The 27,980-nt window shown below is 38.8% G+C and overlaps 1 protein-coding gene across 2 annotated transcripts; it reads right to left on the reverse strand.

Annotated features, from left to right (window-relative positions):
- Positions 1–376: 376 nt before the first annotated feature.
- Positions 377–27,462, reverse strand: MDM1 (Mdm1 nuclear protein). Of its 2 annotated transcripts, XM_050324149.1 has the most exons (15): positions 27,355–27,462; positions 26,819–26,915; positions 24,212–24,567; positions 23,658–23,792; positions 21,661–21,816; positions 19,514–19,647; positions 17,278–17,377; positions 10,628–10,666; positions 10,086–10,261; positions 8,656–8,934; positions 6,700–6,842; positions 6,495–6,589; positions 4,983–5,241; positions 3,872–3,940; positions 377–1,644 (listed from the first exon to the last, which is right to left on the reverse strand). In XM_050324149.1, the coding sequence occupies exons 1-15, from the start codon at positions 27,370–27,372 to the stop codon at positions 1,538–1,540; spliced, it is 2,163 nt and encodes a 720-aa protein (XP_050180106.1). In that variant the 5' UTR covers positions 27,373–27,462; the 3' UTR covers positions 377–1,537. The 2 variants fall into 2 exon arrangements, with proteins under 2 accessions (XP_050180106.1, XP_050180105.1); XM_050324148.1 differs by lacking the exon at positions 10,628–10,666 and having other exon boundaries at positions 27,355–27,461.
- Between the last annotated feature and the right edge of the window lie 518 nt (positions 27,463–27,980).

Genomic DNA, 27,980 nt, shown 5'->3' on the forward strand with positions numbered 1-27,980 from the left:
GAAGGTACTGTAATGTACCATTTCTGGAAGAAGTGGACACTGTTTTCTAACATGATCAGTGCTGGATAGCACTCATTCACTCACTCCTTAAATCAACACTCTTTAAATAATTTGTTGGGGACTGACCCTTTGGGCACTCCAGCTTATCCAGCCTGTGTAGCACCCATCTGCTCCAGGTCACCATTTAAAGGATCAGTGAATCATTATTTCAAGTATCAACATATCTAGCTTTAATAAATTACTCTTTCTGAAGATCAGTTCTGAGGTAACATCTTGGCTTTCATAAGTCCACAGATACTCCAGTTGAACAGGTGAAACAGAGAAGTAAACAGAGAAGTGCCAATGTAATAGGCCCTGACAAATTATCCAGCATAACTTCCATAAAAACAAATCAAACTTTTTTATTATCAGTAATATACATATATAATTGCATACAAAACCGAAATATAATCAAATGTGTACAAAATTCAAATTGTTCTTGTACAAAATTTCCAAATAAGTAATACTAAAATTTGAAGCCACACAACAAGAACCAAACTGCTTGCTAAACACCCATTTCTTCTACTTCATATTAACTTGTCTGCATTACTTGCAAAAATAAAATGAGTTGTCAGTGTAAATCACAAACACTTTTCACCATGACAATCATAACAGTATTAATCTCTCTGCAACAGGTAACTAGGATGAGAGGTAATTAAAATGTCAAAGCTAAGAAAAAAAACCATTCTTTTGAGATTACTTTAAGAAATCAACTCCTCCTAAATACCTGAGTTTGAAGTGGGGCTGGAGAACACCACTGGTTAAGGTAGTTGAGTTTGCTTTTTCTAGAGAAGCTAAAATTAACAGTAAACATCTTATGGTCTCAGTCTACAAGACAAGCATTTAAATCAGTAAATCTGACAAACTGTAGTACTGTACACACTGAACTCTAATAGTCTTTCTTGTGGACAAGGAAGAAATTCTAATGCTTCATGTCCTTTTCTCAAACTCCTGTATGTTCCATGTTTGCATCATTAGGAAATAAGAATCTTTTTGTAACAGGTTAAAGGCAGTTAAGTAGCAAAAGAAACTTTCTGTTACAGTACTGTGTTGCGCTGGCAATTCATACAGTGACATAAACAAATATACCATTGTTGCCTTTAGGATAACTAGTTAAAATAATGCAGCTGAGGTATTTGATGAAAGACGGTGCTGCCCCTGAATACTGTTATAGGTCATACTGCCTGACTGCAGCAGAATACCTTGAAAAGTAAGACATGGGTTCCATAATAAAATAATTATCTCCGTTTCAAGAGGTGCCACGTGGCTGTAGAGACATAGTGAATTAAGACCAAACTCTCAGATATAAACACCAGTTTAAATATTTAATTTCCAATCGGGATGGCAAGTCCTAAAACTCGGGTCATATCAGAGGTTAAGTGAAAGAATGCAGCATTACCATGTGATCTACAATCACAATTTTTTTTTAAATGTACACTACAAACTATAAAAGATAAATCGTTTTACAGAACAGTTGCTACACAACAGGTGGGAGACACTATGTCTTGCCCCAGAAATCCTTCCTCTTCTGAGCTCGTTCCAGTATCTGAGATGCAAGAGAGCTAGATGCTGCCGAGCGAGCAGAAATCTGAGACAACCTGTCATCTGTGGGGAAAGCAATAAAGGAAAATTAGGAAGATTAAATATACATATCAAAACACAGCCGACACTCTTGGCAGACTCTGAGAGTGTAAATATTTTTATGCCCTCTTTCACAATGGATGTTAAAATAGTACCACAATACGCTTCGATTCAATTAGTTGGCATCTGATGTGCTGGAGAAGAACCTCACTAGAAAGCTTCTAGGATGTTAGATAAGTTTAAGAGAGTTACACGCCCAACTCTTTATGAACTCCAGAATGACATCCCTAGTGTCACCCAATTCTCCAAGTCATTTTTACATTTATTCTCCTGTGTCACAAGAGCTTAGGAATTGTTCCTCTGCCACTGTAATCTGTATAGACTAGACTCATATAATAACTTATTCTTGAAAGCAACCCACTGTTTCAAGCAAGGTAGATAACCTTAGAATAACATGACTAAAATATCAGAACCCATGTTGCCAAGAGTCCTTCTGTGCCAAATGCAACTTGCGTCACAAGCTGTTGAAAGAAAGGTGTATTCTGAAAAAAATTTACCACAAAGACAACAAGGAGTATACTTTAGAAATATACTTTGGAAGGGTCTTCTATTTGAATACAGGGCCCACTTCACATAACAGCAGAACTCTTAAAAACTTGATCAGCTGCTTGTCTGATAAAGCACATTATAATTCTTTAACAGCATTATTAAAATGTTGCTACAACTCTGACAAGATGCTGTGTATGAAAAATGTCCTTAATTACACTCCTGCAATGGATTAAAAAGAACTGTATCACTACCTTCCAGTTCCCTCTAACAAAAAAAAAAAACAAAAAAAACAAGAAAAAATTCCTCAACCAAATCCAAACAGCATCTCTACTTTGTCAGTGTTTGAATTAACTTTTTAGCAGAACTTCTAAAATCTTAAAATACAGCAATCCAAACAGCCCATAACAGGCTCAGACGCTATGCATAACAACTATATTCCCATGTATGAGAAAACTGCTAACTGCACTTCTGCAAACAGACATGTCACTGGAATAACTCCTGGGTTTGTATGTACATGAACAAATATGAACATACAAAATATCTGTGAGCTGGCACATTTCATCTGTTTCTGAAAGCTCATACATCATCATTCAGCTTACAGGGAAAAAAACACAGCAGTAACAAGATTTAATCTGTGTGTAGCAAAGCTTGTGGGAAGCTGCAGAGTACTACAGGATTTTGCATGTTTTATGTAGTCACACAGATGTTTGTCTGAGCCATCTGCACAACCCACATATTTTTCAGGCAACTGCAATGAGTAAGATAGAGAATCAGCCTGAAACTTGGTTAAAACCAAGGAGCAAAGGAAGCCCAAGGGGTACAGAAAAAAAGCTTTTGGTCGTTCTGGGGTATAACTATAAATAAACTATAATCAGATATAAGCTTGGTCTGTCCATAATCTCATCTGAACCAAACAAACGTGACTGCAACTAGCACAGCACGAAGCTCAACCTCAGACACCACACTAAGAAAAAGTATATGGCAGCTCAAGCTAATGAGGCTACAGTGCCTTTGGTTGACTCATGCTCCTGAAAGAGTTTACTTGTGTCTGCCTACAAAAGGGCCCAGCAGATGCACTGGTGGGCTGTGCATTGGCTGCTCTCCCAGACTAACTTTACAAGAAATAGAAAAAAAGGCCAAAAGAGCAATCTGAATAGCAGGATACCATAAGTACCCCTAATACACCAAGCAGAGAACAGGTGTGAAAATTAAAGTCAGAGGGATCATTTTATGCTGCACATCTGGTGCTAAAGTCTCACAAGCAGAACCTTTATCTTAAGGTTTGTGGTACGTTTTAAGTTGCATCCAAAGTTACTGCAGCTGCAATCTGGGCTATCATCATTTTGCAGTTTGCTTCTGTTGCTATCAACATAAAGGCTTAAAATGTGTGGGGAGGAAACAATTTTAGGTATGGAACTAAGCAACCTACAGTAAGCCACATATTGAGCCACAATGGTCTATTTAATTTTCAGCCACATTTAATGGTTTACTCATGCTACACTATACCATCATGCTCAAACTTCATATTACTAGGATGAACATTTTTTAATTATTTTGATGAAAAAAATGCAGTAGTTATTCAGGCAAACACATAAACCAGTATTACTTACTGCTTCAGAAACTTCTCACATTCATGCAAAAATTAAAATTAATCTAGATTATATACACATGATATACAATAATACTTTGGGACAAGAAATACCTTCATCGTTACAGTTTCTTTCCCGAAGGGGCAACTGGAAAGTTCTCATTTTTGGATTGCCAAGATTCCCTAAGACAAAAAGTCAAAGGTAGAGTTTCGAATAATTTCAAAATAGACACAGGATAGTATTTCATTTTAGAATATTTAAAAATGTTGTAACATTATTTCCGAAACAAGAGTATTATTAATAGCAAAAATACCCCAAAATCCACCAGACTGAAGGTGAGGTAAAATAAATTTAGTCCACTGTATTCTTCCCAAGACACCTCTTCAGTACATGCTACAAGTTACATAGTGCACTGCACTCAATGTGTAGAGCTAGAATCCAGCACCAATTTGAACTTCTTTCTGATGAAATTCTCTGGATTTCATGTTATCACTTACCTTGTTCCATTCTAGAAAGGAAATACTACTTTTGAGCTGATCTCTATAATCAAGAGAGCAAGAATTGTGGGACCTTAAGCAGCTATACAAAGTCTTTCTGGAATGAAGACTAAAGGGGGAAGGATTCTTTTCTTAATCAATTTTATGTCCTCAGTACTCTTAAACATTGTTAAAAATCTTTGAAATACTCCAGTACAAATTCCTCCTCAGCCAAGAAAAGGCTTTTTTCAATATCCAATAAATCATCTATAGGTGACTTTTTTGTTTTCATAGTTGGCAGAAATATTTAAGGAGCTTATCTCTCAGAAATCTACAACTCTTGTAAAGTAATACTGCACCATAAAGGTCTCAGTTACACATTGATGTCGACAATTGCAGCAGGAAAAGTGTCAGAGCATCCACTTGTAGCCTAGATACTAAAAATTAGATGTGCTTATGCTAAACCAAATTATTCTCATAGTGTACTTACTGAAACTCATAATCCAAAATTAGACAGTAGACTACTAGAATGTAATGGTATTAGTGGAGTCTGAAACTAAGGTGGAGTGTTGTGCACATTTTCTCAGCAAGACTAACCATATAGTAGAAAAGCTTTCATTTACAAACAACACATTCTTTGTAGAAACTGTAGGGTAGCAAGTTCAGCATTCTCTTGGCCTGAACACTGCAGAGTGGTCATTTCCATCCTGCAGCACTCTAACACAGATGGTTAATGCACAAAACCCACCATTATGCTGGAATTCTGGGTCCTTGAGAGTCCCTTGAATACGATGAGAGGGACTCCACCAAGGCACAGAGGAGCTTTTTGCTGACTTCAGCACAGAAGTTGCAGAGGAATGGTCTTGATGGGCTGAAGCAAGAGGAACTTGCTCATCAGCAACCCTGTTAGGAGGCCACGGATCCTGCCTAAGTGGTAGAGGATCCACAGTTCTCAGCCCAGCAGGTGGAGAGTTAAACAGTGGAACAGCTTTCATTTTCTCATCAGGCTACAACACAATAGACAGAAGAAAAAGAAGATCAAAAAAAGTACAAAACCCCAGCATCTCATATACAGGCTTACAATACAGATCTTCGCATATGCAGCAAATGTTGGTTTTACGTTGTTACACTTCTCATAAGGATACTAACACAACAAGTATTCTAAACTTGTGAGAGTTGCTAATAACAAGTGTTTAACATGGTCTGAAAGTTATCTAATCAGGTCAAACCAAGAGCTTCTTTTCCTCACAGCAAAAACTGTGTTTTTAGATTTTAAAACAACATAACAAACTTCTCATGTGATTGTCTGCTTCTCTCACAGAACTTACTATAGAGGATGTATGCAGCTAAATGGTAGCTGTGTTTGTAGAACTCAGACCAAGCACAACTTAACAAAAAGTATCGCAATTTTGAGAATGACAACTCCTAAATGTTTCTATTTTTCTTTTAGTAACTATGCAAGCTGCAAAGTAAAAGCAGCACAAAAGTAAAGGAAAAAAAGAGTGAAACTGCTATGGTACATAAACCTATCTTGTATTACAAGCACCCAATCTCTCCCTCTTGAATTCCTTTCAAGTCAAGCAATCATAGAATCATAGAATCATAAAATTAACTGGGTTGGAAGAGACCTCCGAGATCATCAAGTCCAACCCTTGATCCAACCCCACAGTGGTTACTAGATCATGGCACTCAGTGCCACATCCAGCCTCTTCTTAAAAACCTCTAGGGACGGTGAATCCACCACCTCTCTGGGCAGGCCATTCCAATGCCTGATCACCCTCTCTGTAAAGAACTTCTTTCTAATATCCAAGCTAAACCTCCCCTGACAGAGCTTAAGCCCGTGCCCTCTTGTCCTACTGCTGATTGCCTGGGAGAAGAGACCGACCCCCACCTGGCTACAACCTCCTCTCAGGTAGTTGTAGAGAGTGATGAGGTCACCCCTGAGTCTCCTCTTCTCCAGACTAAACAACCGTAGTTCCCTCAGCCTCTCCTCATAGGACTTGTGCTCTGGAGCTGTGCCCTATGTCAGTAGCTATAGTAACATTAATAGGAAATCAACAGCTCCAGTAGTCTCAACCCCTTTGCTTGATACCCCCAAAAAATTATTTATTCAGACACAGGCCTTTTTCAGTCCCAGATTCTGAGAATTTTAGGATAGCAAATGACAACTCAAGAGAAGGATGTATTAAACAAATTATTCCCTATTACTTAAATAGTATATTCCTAAAATTCATAATGGTAAGTGTCTTTTCTGGCTCACCTGGAAGGACCTTCTTTTTGAAGGGTCTGTTCCTAAGTCTCGTTTTCTCTGTGGTGAAGACTTGACTTTAGGAGGAGACACTAAAACTGTACCTCCTATTGGAGAAGATGAAAAAAGCTTTATTACATTAAATAACCTAACAAACTGATTCTTTTTTCTTTCTTTAGTTCTTGAAATACTGCTCTGCATTTAAAGGTCTTTTTACCAACAGTTGGGGTAGTGCGATCATGATGAGTCCTCTGAGTTCCACCAAGAGCTCTCAGCTTTGGAGTAGGAAGCCTGCCACCAGTCCTTGAGGATACAGAAGAATCTGACACAGTTGCAGAAGTATTCAATTCTAAATTCTCACTGGAAAAAAAAAGAGACATTATTAAAGGACTAGCTAAGGATCCAGGAGTCTTGCAATCAAGTTTTTTGTTTCTAATTAACTCCTACAAGGAAGCCTAAAACTAGACAATTAAGGCCATAAAACCCTAGATTCCAGCCCTGGAGCCTCAGTTTCTGTAATTTTTCTGTGTAAATGGATAAAATACATAAATGGTCTCAAGCTGTAAATTCAGGTTCCCTCTGTCCCAATAAACCCTGAATGTATTGCTACACAACACAGAGACTCAGCAGGAGGGCTGGAAAGGGTATTCACTCAGAAAAACCTTGAGCCTGGTTGCTACCTTCGAGATGGGAGTGTGGGTTTAACACTCTTCAGTCAGTGTGGTCGAAGTGAAACCAAGTATCCCACATGCATGTAATCGCTATAGCCCCCAGGTTATTAAATAAATCAGCACCACCACTTCAGTCTTCTTCCTCCAGGTGCATTTCAAAAGGAGGTGGCAGCACACCTACACTGTGCAAGGAACCTGATCCTATCAGTGCATGCTAGATGCACCTAGGCAAAGAGTTCCTTATTTCTACTTCTCAAGAAGGCTTAGATAACATGCAAGTGTTAAGCTGCTCTGCACAGCCAAGTCTAGCACACATCTCAGCACACACAGAACCACATTTCAGGATGAGAGAAAACCTTCAATGTCAATCAGAGGCATCAATGAACTAGATAATCTCTACAATTAGATAGAAACATAGAGTGGTTTTCCACATAATAGTTTTGAAAGCCTGCACTTAATTTCTATTTGGGTCTAGCATCTCAGCTTTTCTTTGTCTGGGTATTATCCCCAAAGGAGATTATCACAGTTCCTTACCTTTGATTAGTGCTGCAACACCAAAAATAAAACCAAATGAGGAATATAAAATGCTTAGATTGCATGGTAACAAGAATCAAAGTTATTCAGATTTAAATATCTTTTAAACTAAACTATTGCTCTAAAAAGAAAAAAGTATGCAAAACCTTCACAGTAAAAAGCCACACACTTTTGTAACTAAATACAATTTGGATCTTTGAACTGTCAAATACAGTACTATGCAGATACTGAATTGATCTCTCATTATTTATAAATACCCCTCCACCTTTTCCCAACGTGTGCTCAGTAATATAATGACCAGTGATTACTGGATGCTATTTTTTTTTTCTCCCAAGTCCTTTAGCTTTCTCCATGAATTTTTTTTAGAAATAGATGCTTAAGTACAAGATTGGACAATACTCTCAGGCACATGGTGTGACTCTTGGGGATGGTCCTGTGCAGGGTCAGGAGTCGGACTTGATGGTCCTTGTGGGTCCCTTCCAGCTCAGCTGATTCTGTGAAGATCAGCATGTATCCTATCCTTTCACTCCTATCAATCTTTCGTCATCAACTTGAAGCAAATTGTGAGTTTTAATTTTCACTAAACTTGAACTTGGCTGCTGTGTAATGAACAGTCTGTTCTAAGAGGTTCGTACTGCAAATGTTATAGTTTTGGAGAAAAACGTTAGAATTGTTTATGCATCTACAAACACCTGTCCTTCAAGTTAGAAATCCAGTATTCCTAATGATGGATCCATTTCCATCAACCAGCTCAATGTCTTAAACTTTCTCAATCCTTATGATACTGCTAAAAACAAAAGTAGTGTCAAACCAACTTACACCCTCTTAAGTGAATCCAGTTTTAAAACATAAATTAGTTAACCTACAAATTTCTGAGTTGTTAGAGGAAAAATATATTTGCATATATATATATACACACACACACACACACACATACATATATTCATCACTAAAATGTTCCATTTTACCCTTCAATTTTCGTATCTTCTTTGGTATCCTTATTGTTTTCCTCTAACTGCTGGGCCACAACTGCAGCCTGTTCATCTTGTTTTTCTTCCTCTTCTGTTGACTGACATTTTTCCCTTTCTTCAGTACCTTCTTGTTCATCCCAAACTAAACGTCTTTTGACTGGAACAGTTAAAGCATCAGACACGTCTTTCCTTCCAGTGCTGTCCTGGTGTGGTTGTTCTCTGGAGTCAGGTTGCTGTAGCCCTCCAGGGCTTGGTACAGCCTCTTTTTCAGAAACTCTAGGGAACAAAGAACACAGCATCTCATATCACTGATTTGCACAATACATGTTCTATGCAGAACACACTCATCCAGTTCAGTCCTTCGCAACAAGTACAGCTCAGATATTAAAAAGCAGCACAGTTGACATCATGAATGGTTAAACTGCCACTGAAGTTTCAACTGATGTTTAAGCACAACCCATTTTCAAAGTAGAGTCTATGAACTCTTTCTGGATTCCCAAATTGCAATGTAAATTAGTGTTCTATTTCCAATTTAAACCACAAGTTAGATTATCATGAGTGCTTAAAAAATAATTATTTCCATACAAAGGGACTCTCTGATGGCATAATTTTAAAAGCCAAGAATTTCAGAAGACTCCTCTTCAATCACAACTTTTCAAAGTATTAAACTCTCAACTGTTGACAGAAATCAGTGCAAATTAGCCCAGTGCACAGAAATGAGATCAGTAAGAGGATCTGTATTTCACAGGAAAAGAAAACAAACCAGTAGACCAAAAAATTTACACCACATTTAACAAATTACATTGTAATAAATATTTTTTACCCTTATTAGAGCTACAGTCATGCAAAAGGATAGATCTCTCACACACAAGAAAAGTAGTGTGCATACATCAGTCTACAGTGGACTGTAGAGGCATTCAAGGCATTGTTCTTAAACATCAAATCTCACAGAAGACACAAATTACTTTTATTTTCCCTTCCCTGTTTCAGTTATTTTACTCTGTACATTATATTAACATACTAATTCGGAATTTTCCTAGCAAGGGAATTAATATCTGTCAATTCTGATAGCCTTCAAAGAAAGAAGAAAATGGATGTACACTGGATGTAACTTTCTCTTCTTCCAGAAGACTGGACTGTGCCTCATTTTCAGTTTGAGCAGATAGCAACTGATAAATGCCCTTTTCTGTTCCAGAGACTTTGCATATCACAGAACTGCAGAACAGCCCAGGTTGGAAAGGTCCTCAAAAGACCAACTAGTCCAAACCTCCATGAGGAAAGAGAGCTGAGATGATTATTGGACACCCTGTCCAACTGCATCTTGAGTGCAGTCAAACATCCAAGATCTCACACATCTGTTGAGCCTACATTCAGCATTTTACTCTGTTTCAAAGCTGCAGAACAACAGGCAGGAATGATGACCTTACCCAGCAAGATCTAGTGCTCTGATGTTGTTGCTGATGCCTTCTTCTGAACTGGAAGTTGAGGACACATCCCAAAGACTGTTATTATCTGACAGGATCTGATTGAAATGGTATCGGGAGAAGTGTGTTCCCTCTACTCGTTGCCTGTAAGTCTTTGCTCTTTCTCGAAGTTCTCTTACCTATACATTAAGGTTTCATAAGTTGCATGTTTGTTTAAAGTTCACTATTAGGCTACTAGAAAGTATTTGCATTAGCTATTGGCAGCTAGAAGAGAAAGGCAAGTTACTCATAATGCAGGGCCAGCCACAGCACAAACATTGCATGCTGCAATAAAGGTAACAAAAGGAAAGCAAAAGTAACAAAAGCATATACTCAGTAAGCATGTTTGAACCATGAAGCCAAAGCAAAATTGTCAATTATTCATTCCACAAGCACAAAAATTTATGCAGTAACTATGAAAAAGTTCAGTGCTGGATTCTAGTTTTTCCATCAGCGCTCAGACACAGTGCTCTAAACACTGAAAGAGGAACTTATATGCAACCAACCTCCATATACCACATGGAATTTAGGGTGTTTTGAGATGCCTAAGGAGAAGAATACAGAATTATTTTTAAATTTCTTATTTTTCTCTCAACATTGTATTGTTATTATCACCCTTGTAACTTAACTTCAGCCTAAGTAAGAAATTAAATATGAAAAGCCTGTCAACATAGCTCTATGCTGCCTCCCTGAGATTCAATAAAAAGCTCTAAAACAAATACATCAGTACTGGTATTTCACCAGTTTTCTGCCAAGTTTGAGGAAATCAATTTAGATTCCTAAGCATCAGCAAAATACTAAAAAATACATTCACCACTAATTTATGATTATTTTGAGTTAACAGATCTATGTGCATGTGCAGTACTGAGTTTTTAGGCTGCAAATACTGCAACTATCTCTAGCTACATTCATCTTAGTGAGAAGCTGACAACTCTTGGAGCTATTGTATGTAAGACATAATATCAAAATTATTCCTTCTAGCTTTAAGTAACTGTAAGAATGAGATACAAAACTGTTCAATTTTAGTCTAAAAGAAAAAGGTATAAACCCTCTCTTCAGACATCATACACTGTAATTTTTATGGTTAAGACTATTTAAAAACACATGCTATCTTGTGTTCTTCATCCAAACACAATAAAAGTGCAAAGAGAAAAAGGAAAACCAAAATGTTTATGTTTAACTTATTAAAAATAAATTTGTGAGATCATGTGAATTCTGGCTTACTAAAAATGGTTCACAGGAAGTAAGCATTTTGTAAAATAGCAGGAAAGTAATACTGACACTTTCACTGGTCCATTTTCCTAGTCTTTTTTATTCTTCTTTCATGATAGATTTCACATCATTCATCCTTAGTGGGCTAAATTCTGCTAATCCCACTGAAAGTACAGCAGATGGATATCCAGCTAACATCCCACAATTTGACCCACTAAACTTGCAAAGAATAGCCCATTAAAAATATATGCCTGTCATTTTCAGAGGAGAATTTAAAGTTTGATGTGCAAGTGATTTACTGGATTACTCACTTTAAGTAGAAGAATGAAAAATTAATTATGATAGCCACAACAGAAGGAATGTAAATCCAGAGCAACAGGGTACTGCAGGGGGAGGAAGAATACTACATCTCCAGTGAATTGTGAAAAAGTACAAAGGACAACCATTTCCTTCAGTGACTCAGGAGGCAGCATTAACTCAGTAGGACACAGGCCCCAGAGAGCCCTACTGTAATTATTAATTGCCCACATTAATTTTTCAAAACCATCATTCAAAGAGACCTTTTTTTCATCTGACTGCTGAAAAGCAATGCTTAATAATAAACTGCAGAGAAGCAGTCTAGCAGTAATTACTATGGCTAAGGTCACACCAGGGTTCTATCATGGCATTTCCCTGTTCGGACTCAGAACTTCAGAAACTGCTTTGGACCCAAAGTTACCCATATGTGGTGCCAACTAAGGGAGAAATAAGACTGGATCAGTCGGAGCTTATCATCTAATCACTTATGCTAAGTCAGAGATGTTCTGTAGGCACCTTTGGTAAGGGTGAGTCTCAACAACTCACCAGATGTAGACGTTAGATACCGTTTTGAAGAACATTTCTCTTCATTAGTACGGGAAAAGGTGTGGAATCATGTAGAAACCAAAAGAACTGTTGGACAACCTGTACTGTGAATGGCCAAAGTACCTTTGTTGCTTTACAACAAAACCAAACCAACACACTTGGCACTGTTTTTCAAGTTATGCATACTTTCATTAATCTGCTGTTAACATATTTCTCATATGGTTGGATTCTTTCTTACATCTCAACCATGAATTAAATATTTTATTCAGTCCTCTTATGTTATAGAGTCATAGAATATTCTGAGTTGGAAGGGACCCACAGGGATCATCAGAGTCCAACTTCTGGCCCTGCACAGGACACCCCCAAGAGTCACACCACATGTCTGAGAGCGTTGTCCAAGTGCTTCTTGATCTCTGTCAGCCTTGGTGCTGTGACCACTTCTCTGGGGAGCCTGTTCCAGTGCCCAACCACCCTCTGGGTAAAGAACCTTTTCCTAACATCTAACCTAAACCTCTCCATGACACACCTTCATGCCATTCTCTCAGGTCCTGTCACTGGCCACCAGAAAGATCAGTGCCCCCTACTCTGCCTCCCCCTGTGAGGAAGCTGTAGATTGTAATGTCTTCCCTCAGTCTCTTCCTCAGCAGTGACCTCAGCTGCTCCTCATATGGCTTCTCCTCCTTGGGACACTCTCCAATAGCTTAATATCTTTCTTATGCTGTTGCACCTAAAACTGCACACAGCACTCAAGGTGAGGTTGCCCCAGTGCAAAGCAGAGCGGGACAATCCCTTCCCTCAACCAGCTGGTGATGCTTTGCCTGATGCCCCTCAGGACACAGCTGGCCCTCCCGACTGCCAGGGCACTGCTGACTCATATTCAACTTGCCGTCGACCAGGACCCCCAGGTCCCTTTCCACTGCTTTCCAGCACCTCATTCCCCAGTCTATACGGACATCTGGGGTTGTCCCGTCCCAGGTGCAGAACCTGGCATTTGTCTTTGTTCACCTTTATATGGCTGTGATTGCCCAGTCTTCTGATTTGTGGAGGTCTTTGCAGGGCCTCTCTGCCTTTGAGGGAGTCAACAGCTCCTCCCAATTTAGTATCATTAGCAAACTTACTTAGTATCCCTTCCAGTCCTGCATCCAAGTCATTTATGAAGATGTTGAAGAGCACAGGGCCTAAGATGGAGTCCTGTTGAACCCCACTAGTGACAGGTCACCAGTCTGATGTCACCCCATTCACTGTTACCCTCTTTGCTTGACCCCTGAGCCAATTGCTCACCCACCACCTGATGTGTTTATCCAACTGTGCTGGAAATTTTGTCCAGAAGGATCCTGTGAGAGACAGTATTGAAAGCTTTACTGAAATCCAAAAGATTACATCAACTGGCCTCCCTTGATCAACCAGGTGGGTTACCTTGTCATAAAAAGAAATTAAGTTTGACAAGCAGGACTTTCCCTTCATGAAGTCATGCTGGCTGTGACTAGTGACTTCAGGTGTTTCTCAGTACCTCCCAGGATAATTTTCTATATAATTTTACCAGTAACTGAAGTGAGACTGAGAGGTCTACGGTTTACAGGGTCATCCAACTTGACCTTCTTGAAAACTGGGACAACATTTGCCAGCTTTCAGTAAACTGGAGTCAAGTCTCCAGATTCTCAAGACCGGTTGAAAAAGTCACTAAAGAGAGGCCTTGCAATGACAATCACTCTTGAGCCGAGAATTCTCAGAGGAGCCTCATCAGGTTCCATAGACTTGCAGGGATCCCGTTTGAGTAGCAGATCCCACACAAGTTCAGGGTCAACTGGGAGTTTATCATTTTCACAGACATGGTCCTTCAGCTCAGGGCACTGGGCCCTCCTTAGCCCACCACCAGTGCTGAAAGCAGAGGAAAAGAAAGCATTAAAGATCTCTGCCTTGTCTATGCCCATCTGTGAGGCAATCATCCTCATCCTGTAACAGGTCAGAGTTGTTTCTGCACTGCCTTTTGCTATTAACATATTTTAAAAAACTCTTATTATTATCCCTCACAGTACTGTCCAGCTTCAACTTCAACTGAGCTTCGGCCATACAGATTTTCTCCCTACAGTGGTGAGCAGCATCTCTGGAGTTCTCCCATGTCACATGACCTTGCTTCCACTAGGAATATACTTCCCATTTTTGCCTTAGCTTCAAAAGAAGATCCCAGCTCAGCCAAAACAGGCTTCTGCTTCATCTGCTTGAATTCCAACATTTTGGAATTGTCATGTTGGATCCTATTTTATCATTCTTAGAACACAAATATTGACAGATCCTACAGAGAGAAGGGGAAAAAAAAAAGGCCTGGCCAAGATTCAGGTCTATCAGGATTTTTATTCTTGTGTTAACAGAGGTTTTAAGATTTAAGCTTGTTTTTCTTACAACCAATCCTGAAGACCAGAAAATTACAAGCATTAACCTTCTCTGCTTTCCCTCTACCCACAAAAAGCTTTAATAAGAATTACAACCCTCAATGATACATATGGAAATAATAACAAGATAATACCAAATTTAAAAACACTCTACATAGAAAATATCCCACGCAGTAACACATTCACACAAGTTAATTATTCTTTGTCTATTAGCAAAACTGGTTTGATATGCTGCACTGCTTTTGGTTGGGATAAATTTCTTTATGATGTAAATTATATGCGTTAAATAAGTAGCTCCTATGCGGCTATGTTTTGGGTTCGTACTGAAAACAGTTGACGACAGATGTTTTAGCTGTTGCTGATTGGAAGTTAAAGAGCGTCAAGGCCTTTTCTGTTTCTCACCCTGCCCTGCCAGCAAGTTGGCTGGGGGTGCACAGGAAGCTGAGAGAGCACACAGCTGGGACAGCTGACCCCTACTAACTGAAGGGATACTCCACACCATGTGAAGCTATGCCCAACAAGAAAAACTAGGGAAAGGAGGATGGTGGGAACATTTGGAATGATGGCGTTTGTCTTCCCATGTAACCATTACATGTGATGGAGCCCTGCTTTCCTGGAGGTTCCTTGTTCTGCTTTGCTTGCACGCATGGTTTTTGCCTATTTAACTACTTTTATCTCAACACGAATTTTGTCACTTTTACTCTCCCAGTTCTCTTCCCCATCCCACTGTGCAGGACAGAACAACTGGTTCTGGGGGGCTCAGCTCCCTACTGGGGTTAAACCCTGACAGGCATGTGATTTAAGGTCTAACAGAGACAGGTAATTGCAATTATAAATATCTCTTCTATATGAATTCATACTAGGATCCAATGTAGGTATGCACACATGAAAACGTGTATGTATTTAAAGTACATTTGTCACCAATATTTGTTATTATAGTCTTAAAATGAATTTGGCTCTTCCAGCTACCCAGCACAATTTCTTCATTTAGAAGGTAACAAAAATCACAATAATTCTCTTTTTGAATTCTTCATGCCTACTGCCAAGTAACTTCTTTCTAGTTTCCTGCAATTCCCTTTTCAGCACAAAAACCTCCAAAAAGTCTGACACACCCAGAACACTTTTCTACAGTGTGGGAAATCCTTGAGTTTTCATACACTCTAATTAAATGCTGCATGTAAAGCTAAATATTCATTCTCCAGCTGCAGTCTCCTCATTCTTTCCCTCGACTATACTGCAGTGACTCCTCCCAGTTTACTGTGCCACAAACACAATATACCTCAAGGCAATGCATCCCTTTCCCTTTATTTGCCTACCACTCAGTTGCTCTTAAAGCTGAGCACTGCTCCTTATTGTTTTGAATGTCACTGATGCAACATGAACAATTTAAAATCTTACATGCCAGAAAAATGACATAATATTCCACAGAAACATTCTGTATACCACTTAGGCTGCATGCAATAGTTCACAATATTCTACAGCCTTAGTTACAGTAAATCTAATGTATGTATTGTTACATATAAAACCACTGCGTGTTTTCAGTCCTCTAACATTCTCCCGAAGTTGTTTCCATAGAATGAATTATCTCATGCATGCATGCAGAAAATCTGATTATGAATCATCTCATACTACAATATACTTTAAACTTTGAGACCTATTTCTCAGCACGTATTTTGTGTGTATTCTATAAAATATTTCCTTTTGCCTAAAATGAAAAAGAAGATGATCTGCTAGATTAAGTCCAGTGAGAAAACACAGAATTGAATGCTACCACACTGCTCCTGCAATTCTCAGAGAACCTTATTTGCAAATTCTCAAAGCCCAACATTCTAGAACCATATGCCCCAGTTCTACCTTCCACATCACCTAGGTCCTGGATGGTGAGAAAAGTCACATTTCCAAGTATCTGCCACACAGTTAGCAGTGCAGTGTCTCACAAAGGCTCTATCAGCTAGGAGAAACCTAAGTCAATTTAATGAAATCAGAGTTGCAGAACTAGCTCTAGAAGTTTCTTAGCACACTAAGGGTTTTGATTTACTTAACTTACTCAGGAAATCATAATTAATAATGCTGCTAAGTAATCCTATGGTCCCAAGGCTGGCCACCATTTTCAGAGTTCTGTCAAATGAGTTCATATACAGTGTAATATGGATTGCAGGTACTGAATAAACTACACAGACTGACTGAAACTTGCAAGAAAAATTGTCAATTTTATGTTGTGTATGACTGAATTCAGCTGACGGCTTTGAATGAATTCAGCATGGTAAGCTAAGAAACTGAGCCTGACTATCAAGCCAACCTAGGCTGATACATATGCTGGCCTTCTCCTTTTATTCCCTTGCAATCTCCTATTATTCAACTCTGTATTTTGAACACTTCTGCTTATTAAAACTGGGCTGAACATCAGTAGCAAGAATATCTGCCAGAAGAGACTCTGTTCTGAATGATTCTGATTGTAAGGGAAACAAAACTCCTCCCTCACTTTGGATGTCACATTAATATATTTTTCAAGTCTCACCAACCCTTATTTTTATTTATTACGTATTACACTGACTTGTCAGAACCTAATTGTATACTCACCTTTGGGAGCTTGAGTCATTAGCATTACAATCTCAAAACTGTATCTTATAAACACCACAATTTGAAGTTTTTGCATCTAAAAATCAAAATACAAATCATACTCAGGCTTCAGATTTTCTAAGAGTACTCACCTGGTTGTGAACTTTACTTCTAATACGAGACCAAACTCCATCTTTGTAGAAATACTGGGCAGGAGACAAAAATTTTGACCTATATTCAGTGTTCATCTTCCTAAGAAATCAAGAATGAGGAGAGGAAAAAAAGACAGAAAGGATAAAGCTTGATATCCAGAATACTCTAGGAGCACTTTTAAAGTTACATCAATAAACACATATGTATTTGCACTTAAATGCCAGTGAGATGCGAGAAACACATGCACAAACAACAATTCAAACCAACACAACTAGGAAAGCTGTGAAAAAAACCTCATTCGGTCGGTGGCCCTTTAAGTAGTTACTCATGTCCTCACAACACTTCTACCTGAAGCTTTTGCCCTGACAGCCAAATCAGAAGAACATGATACATACATAAGCTTCAATCACTTCAATGCAAAGTGTGGCATCTTGATTCAAGTTGCTGATAAAGGTATATTTAAGTAAAAACGCTGTTTTGGCATTAATGTGTCTGAGAATTTCCTTCTCTGAACTCCACTTTAAAGGCACTCTGAATATGGGTGGGGTGAACTGCTGGGGCTAGAAACATCTGACTGCCAGAACACTGGTCAGTATAATTCATCTAACCATGTCCTACTGGCTTTGATCTTCAAAATGCCTTAGTACTTGAAAAGATGGGTTTATTTTCCCTTCTGCCACACACATACATACACAGAAAAATTAACATAATCTAACCTATAGTAAGCAACAAGTAGTACTTCAAGTCCTTAAGCACTGAACTGTGGATGTATCAGCTTAAATCTAAAGACATTTTCGGTTTTAATCTTGCTTCAGAACATTACTAACTTATTTTAATATATTCAGCATTGGGTGAAAAAGCCCTCTTTTTAAATCCTTCTTCAGAAATCAGGTCATAAAAGCCTGAAACCAGAGAATAAAAACCACCTTTTCAAAAGAAAAATACCAAGGTCACAAACTCTTTATACTCAAAATTTCTTTCAGTATGTCCCTTTCTTTAAAACTGACAGAATTTCTTCAGCTTTTGTTGCAAAACTAATGGATTAGCTCAAAAAAACACATCACTGCTATGCTTTGATTGCAGTCACTCTGCAAAAGCAGGACATGCAACACAGCTTGCATACAAAGGGACAGTCCTGTCTGCATATTGAGAACTTGCACATTTTGATGGCTATTTGCCCAGTGATTTTTAAAGAAAAATTTGTCTTATGCTACCGCACTGAAGGATTAAGAGGAAGAAATCTACCCTTAAATGAAAAGAGCCACAGCATCTGATCAAGAATTTTACACACTACTCCCTGCAAAACTGACTACAATCCACCGCATCAGAGCGCTAAGAAAACCAAAGAGTTAAAGATTTTAGTTTTACTATATCTGCTTACTTCTTCATAGAGCAATTTTATTTCACAGAATTTTGTGTTATCATTTTGTAATCAACTCCCAATATCCAACAGCATTCAGAGTCAGGTAAACCTCCTCTCCCATTTTTAATTTAATGCCTTAACACTGCTGGAAAGAAAGAAAGCAATCGCTGGGGCATACGTTAAGCACAAAGACAGGAGAGATGGTTAATTTCTGCATTTTAAAGCCCACATCTATTCTTGCCTTTTATTTCTTTTGACATATCTCAGATGTGTATAAAATTGAAACATGAGTTCAATTCCTGCAATGTAGGCATGTGGCAGAAAAAAAAGATAATTTGATAGCACTCAGTAACATACAATTTCATTTCATTTCCATGCTTGTCAGATTACCCTAAATGGGACAGATCTCCCTACTTCCCTTTACCTCCTGTTTGCTTTTGTTACTCAGGGACAGAAGGCATTAGGGACTAGAAAAAGCAGAGATCAAGTACAATCACCACAGTTTTAAGGTGTGGAGTAAGCACAGGAGAGCAGTTTGAGAGGTGACTATGACTTCTGAAGGACTTGCTAAAAGTGTAGTAGCAGCACTGCACCATTTAAATTTCATTCATTCATTATTAATACTATTATTGCACCACAAGGTTAAACTGGAGTGGCTACAAAGCTTCCACTTCTGTTGACCAGAGAAGAGGATGGAAATTAACACCAGGTTTAGAGGTACCCACAGGACACTCAATCCCAGAGCTGCAAGGGGGCATTTGCCCCTGCAACGGTAGCATGGTGTGGTTAAAGGTTCACCACTGTCCATCATTCTAAATATTAGGCTGCTGTACACCTACTCACTAGTCTAGGTTTTCCTACTTTATACATACCCACGACTTGTATGTAAAGAGAGGGGCTTTGGACTGATATGTTGCTTATTTTTTTGTTTAGGATGTTTCTGTTCTGATTTCCCTTGTTTTGCTGCATCTTCTGCTGGTTTTTGAATCGGTTCTTCCCTCTTACTCTAAGGCAAAGATAATTTTAAAAATACCACATTAGCTAACAATCTGAAAACCCTCATATTTCTTTTTGACATCAAGCTCTTGCAAATAGTTAATTTTATTTTAGTGTTAGCTATTTTGCATATTTAATACAAACAAAAATATCACATTGCTTTGTTAATAAAAAAATAAACTAACAAAATGCCAAAGCTAAGTCTCTGAGTACAACATTCGGTTAGTTAGATGATCCATTTGGTACACTTTACAAAATTAACATGAAACACGGAAATGAAGTAATACAATACCTGCACATTCTAACCTGAGTCCAAAAGGCAATTTTTTTTATTTCCTGCCATTATGTTTTACAAATTATGAGATTGATTTGTTTGGTTTTTACATGAAATATTCTTTTTTCCTGATTTATTTTATTCTTTTGGAAATCTCATGCATGACTTCTGATTCTGCTAGAGATCCTCACAGATACTGTTCAAATTCAAGGAAAAAAAAATCCCACCAAAATTCCCCAAAACCCTTTCAATATACTAATCAGGGAAGAGATACTGGTATAAACAACAGATTTTTCGGACACTTTCACCAAAATTCCCTTCTCATGACTTCTCTTACTTCACTGTATTAGCTGTTCTCAAAAACAACCCGAAATTGCAATATTGAAACCAGATAAATGTTTCCTGAAAGCATCAGGCTTTTCAAGTTTTCTTTGTAACTGCTAAAAGAGGAAAAAGGGGATATAAAATTCCTCATTCCCAAGTGGGGATTTAAAGCACTGGGTAGGTCTGAGTTTTATATGAGAAAACCTCCAAGCCAACAGTCACCTCAGAAGTACCAACAGCTTTAAACCAAGCCACAGGCCCTATATATTAAGTACACGTTTTGCTCAGTACTGGTCCTAGGGAACATGTTGTCTGACAGTGGCCTCTTCTGTTTTATCAGGAACAGAGATGGGTAGTGAGGAGACTCATTTGTGGTCCCTATACCTGAAGGATGGCTAGCTAACCTGCAGTTTAGACAACACTACCCTTGGCAGTTTGCTACAAAAATAAACATTCATACACCCCCCTTGCAAAACAGGTTCAGTCATGCACTCCAAATTGCTCTCGCCTATTTTTAGAAGGTCTCAGTCTGAAACAATTCCATTTCATTTCATGTATCTTGTAAAAATGACATAGGCATGTTTCCTAAATGTCCACTTAAGTTTGTACGAGTCAACAGCAAGACAAGGAAATGCAAGACAGCCAAATTTTCATAAAAGACATTTTAATATTTAAAATTTACTTTAAAATGTCTTTTAAAATTGTTGGTTTAATGTCTTAAAAAAAAAGAATTTTAAAAATGTCTTTTACTCACAAAAGACATTAATATTTTGAACTGAGTAACAGAATCTACACAGGCTACACAATGTCCTGTTATAGCCCGATACAATTACTTACCCTTTCAACTTATCACAACAGATTAACTGTAACCCTTCCTGCATGTATCTTCAAATTACAACTCTTAGTTGAAAATCAGTTCCAACTGTGACAACTTTCATACATCAAAATTACTTTTTATTTACACTATCTCTAATTTATGACATCCAAAAAGTACCAGACCTCCTATTTAGCCCTCCTGACACCAAGAGACAACACTGATACCAATGAGGGTATAAATCGGAGATTTAGACTTCAGAAACTGTCCTAATAACTAAAAACAAAGTTTCAATTTGGAACAAAAATGATTAAATATTTAAAAAAATAAATGAAACCACTTGAAAACTCAGAAAAAAACACACTTAAAATTTCATTGTAAACTGAAAAAAATGAACTAGGGAAACTACATAACCCACTACAGAAACCCCAAGGAGCAGAGCTGTACAGTGTTATTTTCAGTCTTTTATAGCAAAACCACTATTGAGTCCAGTGTCATTAGTAACATCTCTACAATGTAACTAAAAACTTTCAAAATAAACCCACCCCATCATAGTATAGATCAAAACTATATAAGTACTACAAAAGCCTTTCATTCGGGGAAATATTTACTTGTTCAGAAACCGGAAATTCTTTCTCTTCTGAAACACCTCTCTCTTGTGGACCCTTAACAGGAGGAGACCCTTTGAAATTTCTCTCATATGCAGTTTCAGAAGTAATTGCAGGAGATTTAACCACAGGTGTGGATTTCCTTGTGTTGCAAATAACCTTGGGGAGAGAAGGAAAACAAAGAAAAAGGTGAGACTTGCTTACCTCGATGCTAAATTTTCAAAATCTGTTAACTGATTCATGCCAATATACTCATGTATCAGCAGACAATCATGAGTACAGATACAGCACATGCAGATTAATGAACTTGTAGGACCAAATCCAAGAGAAATTTAATCAATCTGAAGAAAATAAATTTAAAAGTGATCAAGTCAGACACAGTTAAACTTGTGATCAAATGATGTTCTTACTGAAGTTTACTATCAGAGATTTTGTTTATTTGGGAAGACAGTTCACCTTCAGAGCTGTATGCAGAAGAGTCCTCAGTATATGTCCAGTCCATAAGTAACAACAGCTCTAGAACACTGCTCTGTGTTCTAGAGCTAGATGCTTAGGATTGGGTAAACTAAAATCCATCATTTTCCCATCAATATAGCATTATAAACCAAGGTAGAGAATTTGCCTGATATGTGGATCATGTATCAACCCTTCATGGGGTGTTGAATTTAAAGACCATGCCATATGTGACAAGCATACATTTTCCTCAGCTTTGCTATGAGAACTTGGGTCTGACCTATAACCTAACTTGGATGACTTTGAGATTTTCCCTGAATCTCTTCAAGGGAAAGGTATTGTCATTATTCAGTTTTCAGGTATATTCTCTGTCATATCAACATCAAAGAATATTAATTTGTTAATACGTATCATTTTTATAATGAAAGTTTCTCTAAGTTCTATTTATCCACAGGTGTACAGTGCCTACAGACTTATTCTCACTGCTTCTTAGTCTGTATAAGCTATGAAAAAAAAGTTTACTATTTTAGATTTCAAAGCCTATCCTCTGAAAAAGGTAGATTCACAAGCACCAATAATGACATTATTGAACTGATTTCACACAGAATTAAATGGAATTGTCTTTGAAATTTTCCATAAGGTGACTTTCTGGGACCTGCCTCTTTCTTGAAAGGTTTTTTGACTCCTACACTACCCTTGGATAAGGGACTGCTGGGAAGCATATCTTGTAGTAAATCCACCTGCTTGGCACTTCAACAATTACAGTGACTGATCTCAGGTATCAACATTTACTTTCCCTGAAAGCTGTTACTGAACAAATCTGCTACCTGTGGATAAAAAGAGAGAGTACACCATCTCTAGTAATCCTATTAATAGAAGACAAAATAAAAGAAGAAGTGCCTATTTTATACTATAAAATGACCAGAAGACAGACCAAGTCTCTCAAGTCCCAATCCCAGTAACAATTAATTGAAAACACAAAGTAGTCTCACAATCAGTTACTCTTTGTAGTCTGACTAGAAATAGCATTTTCAACCCTAAAAAACCCCAAAGCTCGTGAGATGTATTAAAATGCCAGAAGAGTATCTTAAAATTGGAAGACTCCACTTTTAAATATAAGCTGTTCTCATGAAAGGAAAAAAAACACTGCAGGGATGCATTTTAGGGCTTAGAAGTACATGTGCACAGAGATGGAGACTGAGAATAAGAAACTGTGGCAACACAGGTAAATGCAAAAACACAGTAATGCAAACAGAAGAAAATGGTCCCCTAAGAAAGAATAAAATACAATCAGGCATAAGAAGAACAAATAATTAGACCTGACCACAGTAAAGAATCACATGGAAACAAATCCCATTATAATGCACTTTCATACAGTAGGAGAGAAAAAGGAAATCATGTAACAAGTTAAAGTTAACATTAAAGTTAACATTAAAGTTTGTTGTTCCCCCACCAAAAAAAGGAAAAACACAAATCTTGGAAGGTAAGCAACTTTGCTGATACATAAAAGAAAGTATTAATTTACTGTTTGGATTGTTTAAAGTTACCTGTTCAGCTGCAAGTATTGGTGACTTTTCATGAGGACTCTTCCAGACAAATTGGCTTTGATATTCAGAATTTCTGGGGAAAGTATTTAAACGTGAAATATTCAAGTCTGCTTTCCTCTGAAGGGCTCTGTGAAGCTGATAACATAAAAGAAGAAAAAAAAATAATAATCACTGTTTCCTTTCCTACAGTGTTTTACAAGTCAGACATCTTTCAACACACATTCAAACCAATGGTTGGGGTTTTGGTTTTACGAACAAAATTAATGCAAAGTACAGTTTCTCATTACAGTCCCCAAGCCTAAAAAGTCTACATATTATTGGCTAATTTAATTGAAAACAACAGTGATGACACATGAAGAGTGGATTCCTATTGAATTAAGTAGCACCAAAATCTGATCTCAAAATACTGCTCTCCCCACAGAGAAGCTACAACGTAGAGTATCAAAATACACAAAATACACAACTGAAAGAGTTAGACAAGAGAGTCTGAGCATGTGTGTGAAAATACTATTAGCAATTTTTATACTGGTCAATTAAAAAAAAAATTTCCTTACCCCATTACCCAACTTTCCTAATTCCTTTTTCGGAGATGAAAATGCTTCATCTTGATTTGGTGGAGCTTCAGGGGATGATTTCTTCATGTTGTTGTTCTCTGCAAGGGCAAGAGCTGTTTCACTGCTAGAATCTACCAAATGTGACCGAACTTTTGGGGGGAGCCTGGGTCCTTCTAGTGTTTCAATTTCTTCATGATTCACATCATTATTGTTGTGGTCTGTGCGCAACTCTGCACCTTCAGGTTCAAGTGGGTCATTCAATTCACAATCTGCTGTCCATTCAAAGGACTTTGAAATCTGTGGATCATGGTAAGGTACCCTTCTCTTGGAAATGAATTTTGGTTCTCTCGTGATTCCTGAAAAATAACACATTAGGTTTAACAAAATCATTCTGTTGAGGACATAATATCACTCCGTTACAATATTAAAGTGAAAGTTTATCATACAACTGATTATTAGAAAGCACTATTTTAGTATCTTTGAGCAATGACAGACTATGAACTATGGGTATGGCTGCGAAGTTCTGTGTTCTTTCCTATCTGAAAATGACTTTCCACTAAAAAGACAGGAACATGGTGCTGCAGGACAGTATTGGATAAAACCTTATAGAGCAAAACTGTCCACAGGACAAGTGATTCTGGGAGCTGAACAAGAAGAAAACTAACACAGCCACTGAAAAGCAGGTGGCTACCACAGATACAGAATAACCAACCTGCAGCGATAAATTAAGCTACAAGCACTTCTCACTACACAGGCACAACATACCTTGCTCAATGATTGTGACAAATCCCCATCCACCTTGCAATTTAGGACCATCTCAGATACCTGCTGACTTTTTACAGTATGAACACAAAAACATTTCCAAAAATAGAAAAATACTGTATAAGAAAACCAGGTATCAAGTTATTTTTAAGAATTGCTGGCCTTTACATAGGCAGGAGAAAATAAAATTACCCCATCATTTTAAGAAGAGTACTGAATGACTGAACATATTCAAAGTGTGAATCCAATTCAAAGTGCTCAACTGTGATGGCAAAGTAAGATGAAAGTCACGCCTTAAAGAAACACTTTCTAGGGGAGAGAGAGAGACACTCCTGTCTCACGAAGAAGCAACACAGACAGAACCTATGGTGAAAGGTATACAGAATGTCTGGATGTCTGACTACACGTAAGGGGATAGGAAATAATTCCAGTGGCAAAACACCGGAAAAGTGGCAGAAAGGATCGTCTGAGCACCTGCAGCTGTAAACTTTCTGCGGTGATGTTCCAGGCGATTCCTAAAATTACCAACTATGTGTTTCAACAAGAAGAACCATAAGCAAATTATCAATAACAATCTGCAAGTCCTATGAGGTGTCAAGAGTTCCATTTAAAGATATAGTGGTTAAATGGTGGGAAAAGAAAATTAACATAAATATATAGAAAAACTAACCACGCATGCACAAAACCACCACTACAACATCAGAAAGAGGAGAAACTGCTGTATTGCTAACTCATGAGTTTAGTGCAAGTCTTGTAAAATTTGCAGTTTAGTTTGACTGGAAAATAAGCATAGACTGCAATTTTAAAAAAAAGTTGGAGTGTTTGGATGCTTAAGCATTTCAGAATTCGTGAAAATTACAGTTCTCAATACAAGTACCCACACACAGACCCGTGTGCTAGGGAAAGTAAGGTTAAAGAAAGATATATTTTGCAGTAATGGAAGAAAGCGCTAATACACATAAAGCATAATATACATAAAGCATAATCTTTAGCAAGATTAAATTATTTATTAAAATTTCTTCCATCTTGACTAAAAAAACCCTACTCCCAGTAGTTGGTTCCTAATTAGTAGGCAATAATTTAGAACACTTACCATATTGTAGGAATCAATACACTGTACTCCTAATTACATAGACTGCACAGTGCAGTTGCACTGAACTGTGTAATTTACTTTTTTTAATCTGCCTTGTGCCACTACAATAATTACTATTTTTTACTACTTCATTTCAAAGTGTCACAGCTGTCATCACTGTCCAGCTTATTTCTACTCCTCAACTCCCTACAGGCCTTTCCATCCAGATGCTATTTTGTTTGTTTTCTACTTCCTATCCCCTCATCTCCCTGCCATGACAATTTCTGCAATCCTCAAATCCCAGATTACAGCATCACAAGCTTTTCCGTTTAATGATTGTCCTTTTCTTTCAGTTAGCTGTACCTGTTAGTCTTCAGAACAATTTTACGTTGTATCAAACCTTGTCCCAAGTTAGTCTCATCTGAAAGATGGAATTCTACTTACTGTTTCCATACACCACAGGTAACCCAGTATCATCCTCTGCACAGTCTGATTGGGTTAACACTGCACCTGTCTGGGCTTTGGCTATGCTGCCAAAAGTCAGAAACTACTTTTTTTCAGGGTTTATATAAATAGCACTAAGAGTCACAGTGTGGTGAGAAAAAATATGGAGTTCAAAAACATATGCAAAATGATGACCCAGAAATACACTTTTGACTGTACAAAGTGCACAAACTGCAAACACAACCAGTTACTGTGGCCATGCACTCATCACAGCAAACCTTTCTGGGCCTTGGCTGCAGTCAAGGCACGCAGCTTCCACGGGCGCTTACCAAACTGATCCGACCGTAGTCCTGCCCACAAGGATTTCTGCGGGCTACAAAATTCCGGGCTTCTCCATTTGAAGTTTCTCTTATATTCACTCAGTCCCTGCAGCAAACAGAGAGGAGTCTGTCAAGCCACCGGTGCGTAATCCTGCTCCGCTGCTCCTGTTGGTGACAGATCTCCCGGGTGGGAAAAACACCGACACGCTGCCGCAGGATGAGCCACGCCGGCAGGCTGCTCTGCATCTTCCAAACCCACCCCCATCGGAGAACAAAAACTACCGCATTTCACGCACCAAAAAATAAAAACAAAAACACAAAACCAAAACAAACAGACAAAAGAACAAAAACCCAACCCTTATTTACATCTTTAAGCGCACAGTTTCAGGAACAAATACAACCTGGACCCGCTGTCACCTGCACGACCGAACTGTTTATGTCTTTATTGGTCGGTGCCCGTGGCGCAGGTGTCTCCCCTTTCCCACAGAATCGGCCGCACCCCCGTTCCTGCCGCCCCCCGGGCCCGCTGTCCCCTCCCGCCTCACCCCGAAGCGCACGGGCATGGCGAGGCCGCGGCCACAGCCCCGCCGTTCGCGGGCCCGGCCCGGCCCGGCCCGGCTCCCCTCGCCTCCCCTCGCCGGGCGCCTGCGCGGCGGCCGCCGCGGGCGGGCGGAGAAGGCGCGGCCGCACCGCTTCCCCGCCCGGCCCTCCCCTCAGGGCCGTGATTGGCGGGGGCGGCCGCCGCCTCCCCCCGTCGCAGCGCAGTCCTCGGGGCCGCGTTGTCCTTATTAAAAGCCCGGTTCCGCAACTGTGGCCGGATAATGGCGTTGTGCGGCCAGCGCTGTGTGTGTGTGCAAGCACGACGGGGAGGCACCCAGTGCCAATGCAGCGCAAGGCCGTGGGGATGTTGGGCGCCTGGTTACAAGAAAATCACGTGTTCACGCACGCAGCTATTTGTTTTGGTGTAAAAATAGTGTTTAGAGAAAGGAAAAAAACCCAAGACTTCTTACCCTTCTGGAGCCTATGCGATGCCGTGCCAGCGGCCGGTTCGTCTTCGCCACCTCACCCGACCCCGCCACCCGGTCAGGAGATCCTAATCCACCTTCTTGTTCAGATCTTCCCTCGGGGGTCCCTTTTTTGATGGCCTTCCCCCTTCTAATCTCCATCCTGA

The sequence above is a fragment of the Myiozetetes cayanensis genome, unplaced genomic scaffold (assembly GCF_022539395.1).
Source record: "Myiozetetes cayanensis isolate MyiCay16 unplaced genomic scaffold, myiCay2020 scf3, whole genome shotgun sequence".
Taxonomy (NCBI): Eukaryota; Metazoa; Chordata; class Aves; order Passeriformes; family Tyrannidae; genus Myiozetetes; species Myiozetetes cayanensis.

Excerpts from the sequence above, each read along its gene's own strand:
- MDM1 (XM_050324149.1), bottom strand. Across the intron at positions 24,568-26,818 it reads ACTACGGTCGGATCAGTTTG|GAATCACGAGAGAACCAAAA; the intron begins GTAAGCGCCCGT and ends GTTATTTTTCAG. Across the intron at positions 19,648-21,660 it reads AATTTCCGGTTTCTGAACAA|AGTAAGAGGGAAGAACCGAT; the intron begins GTAAATATTTCC and ends TCTTTGCCTTAG.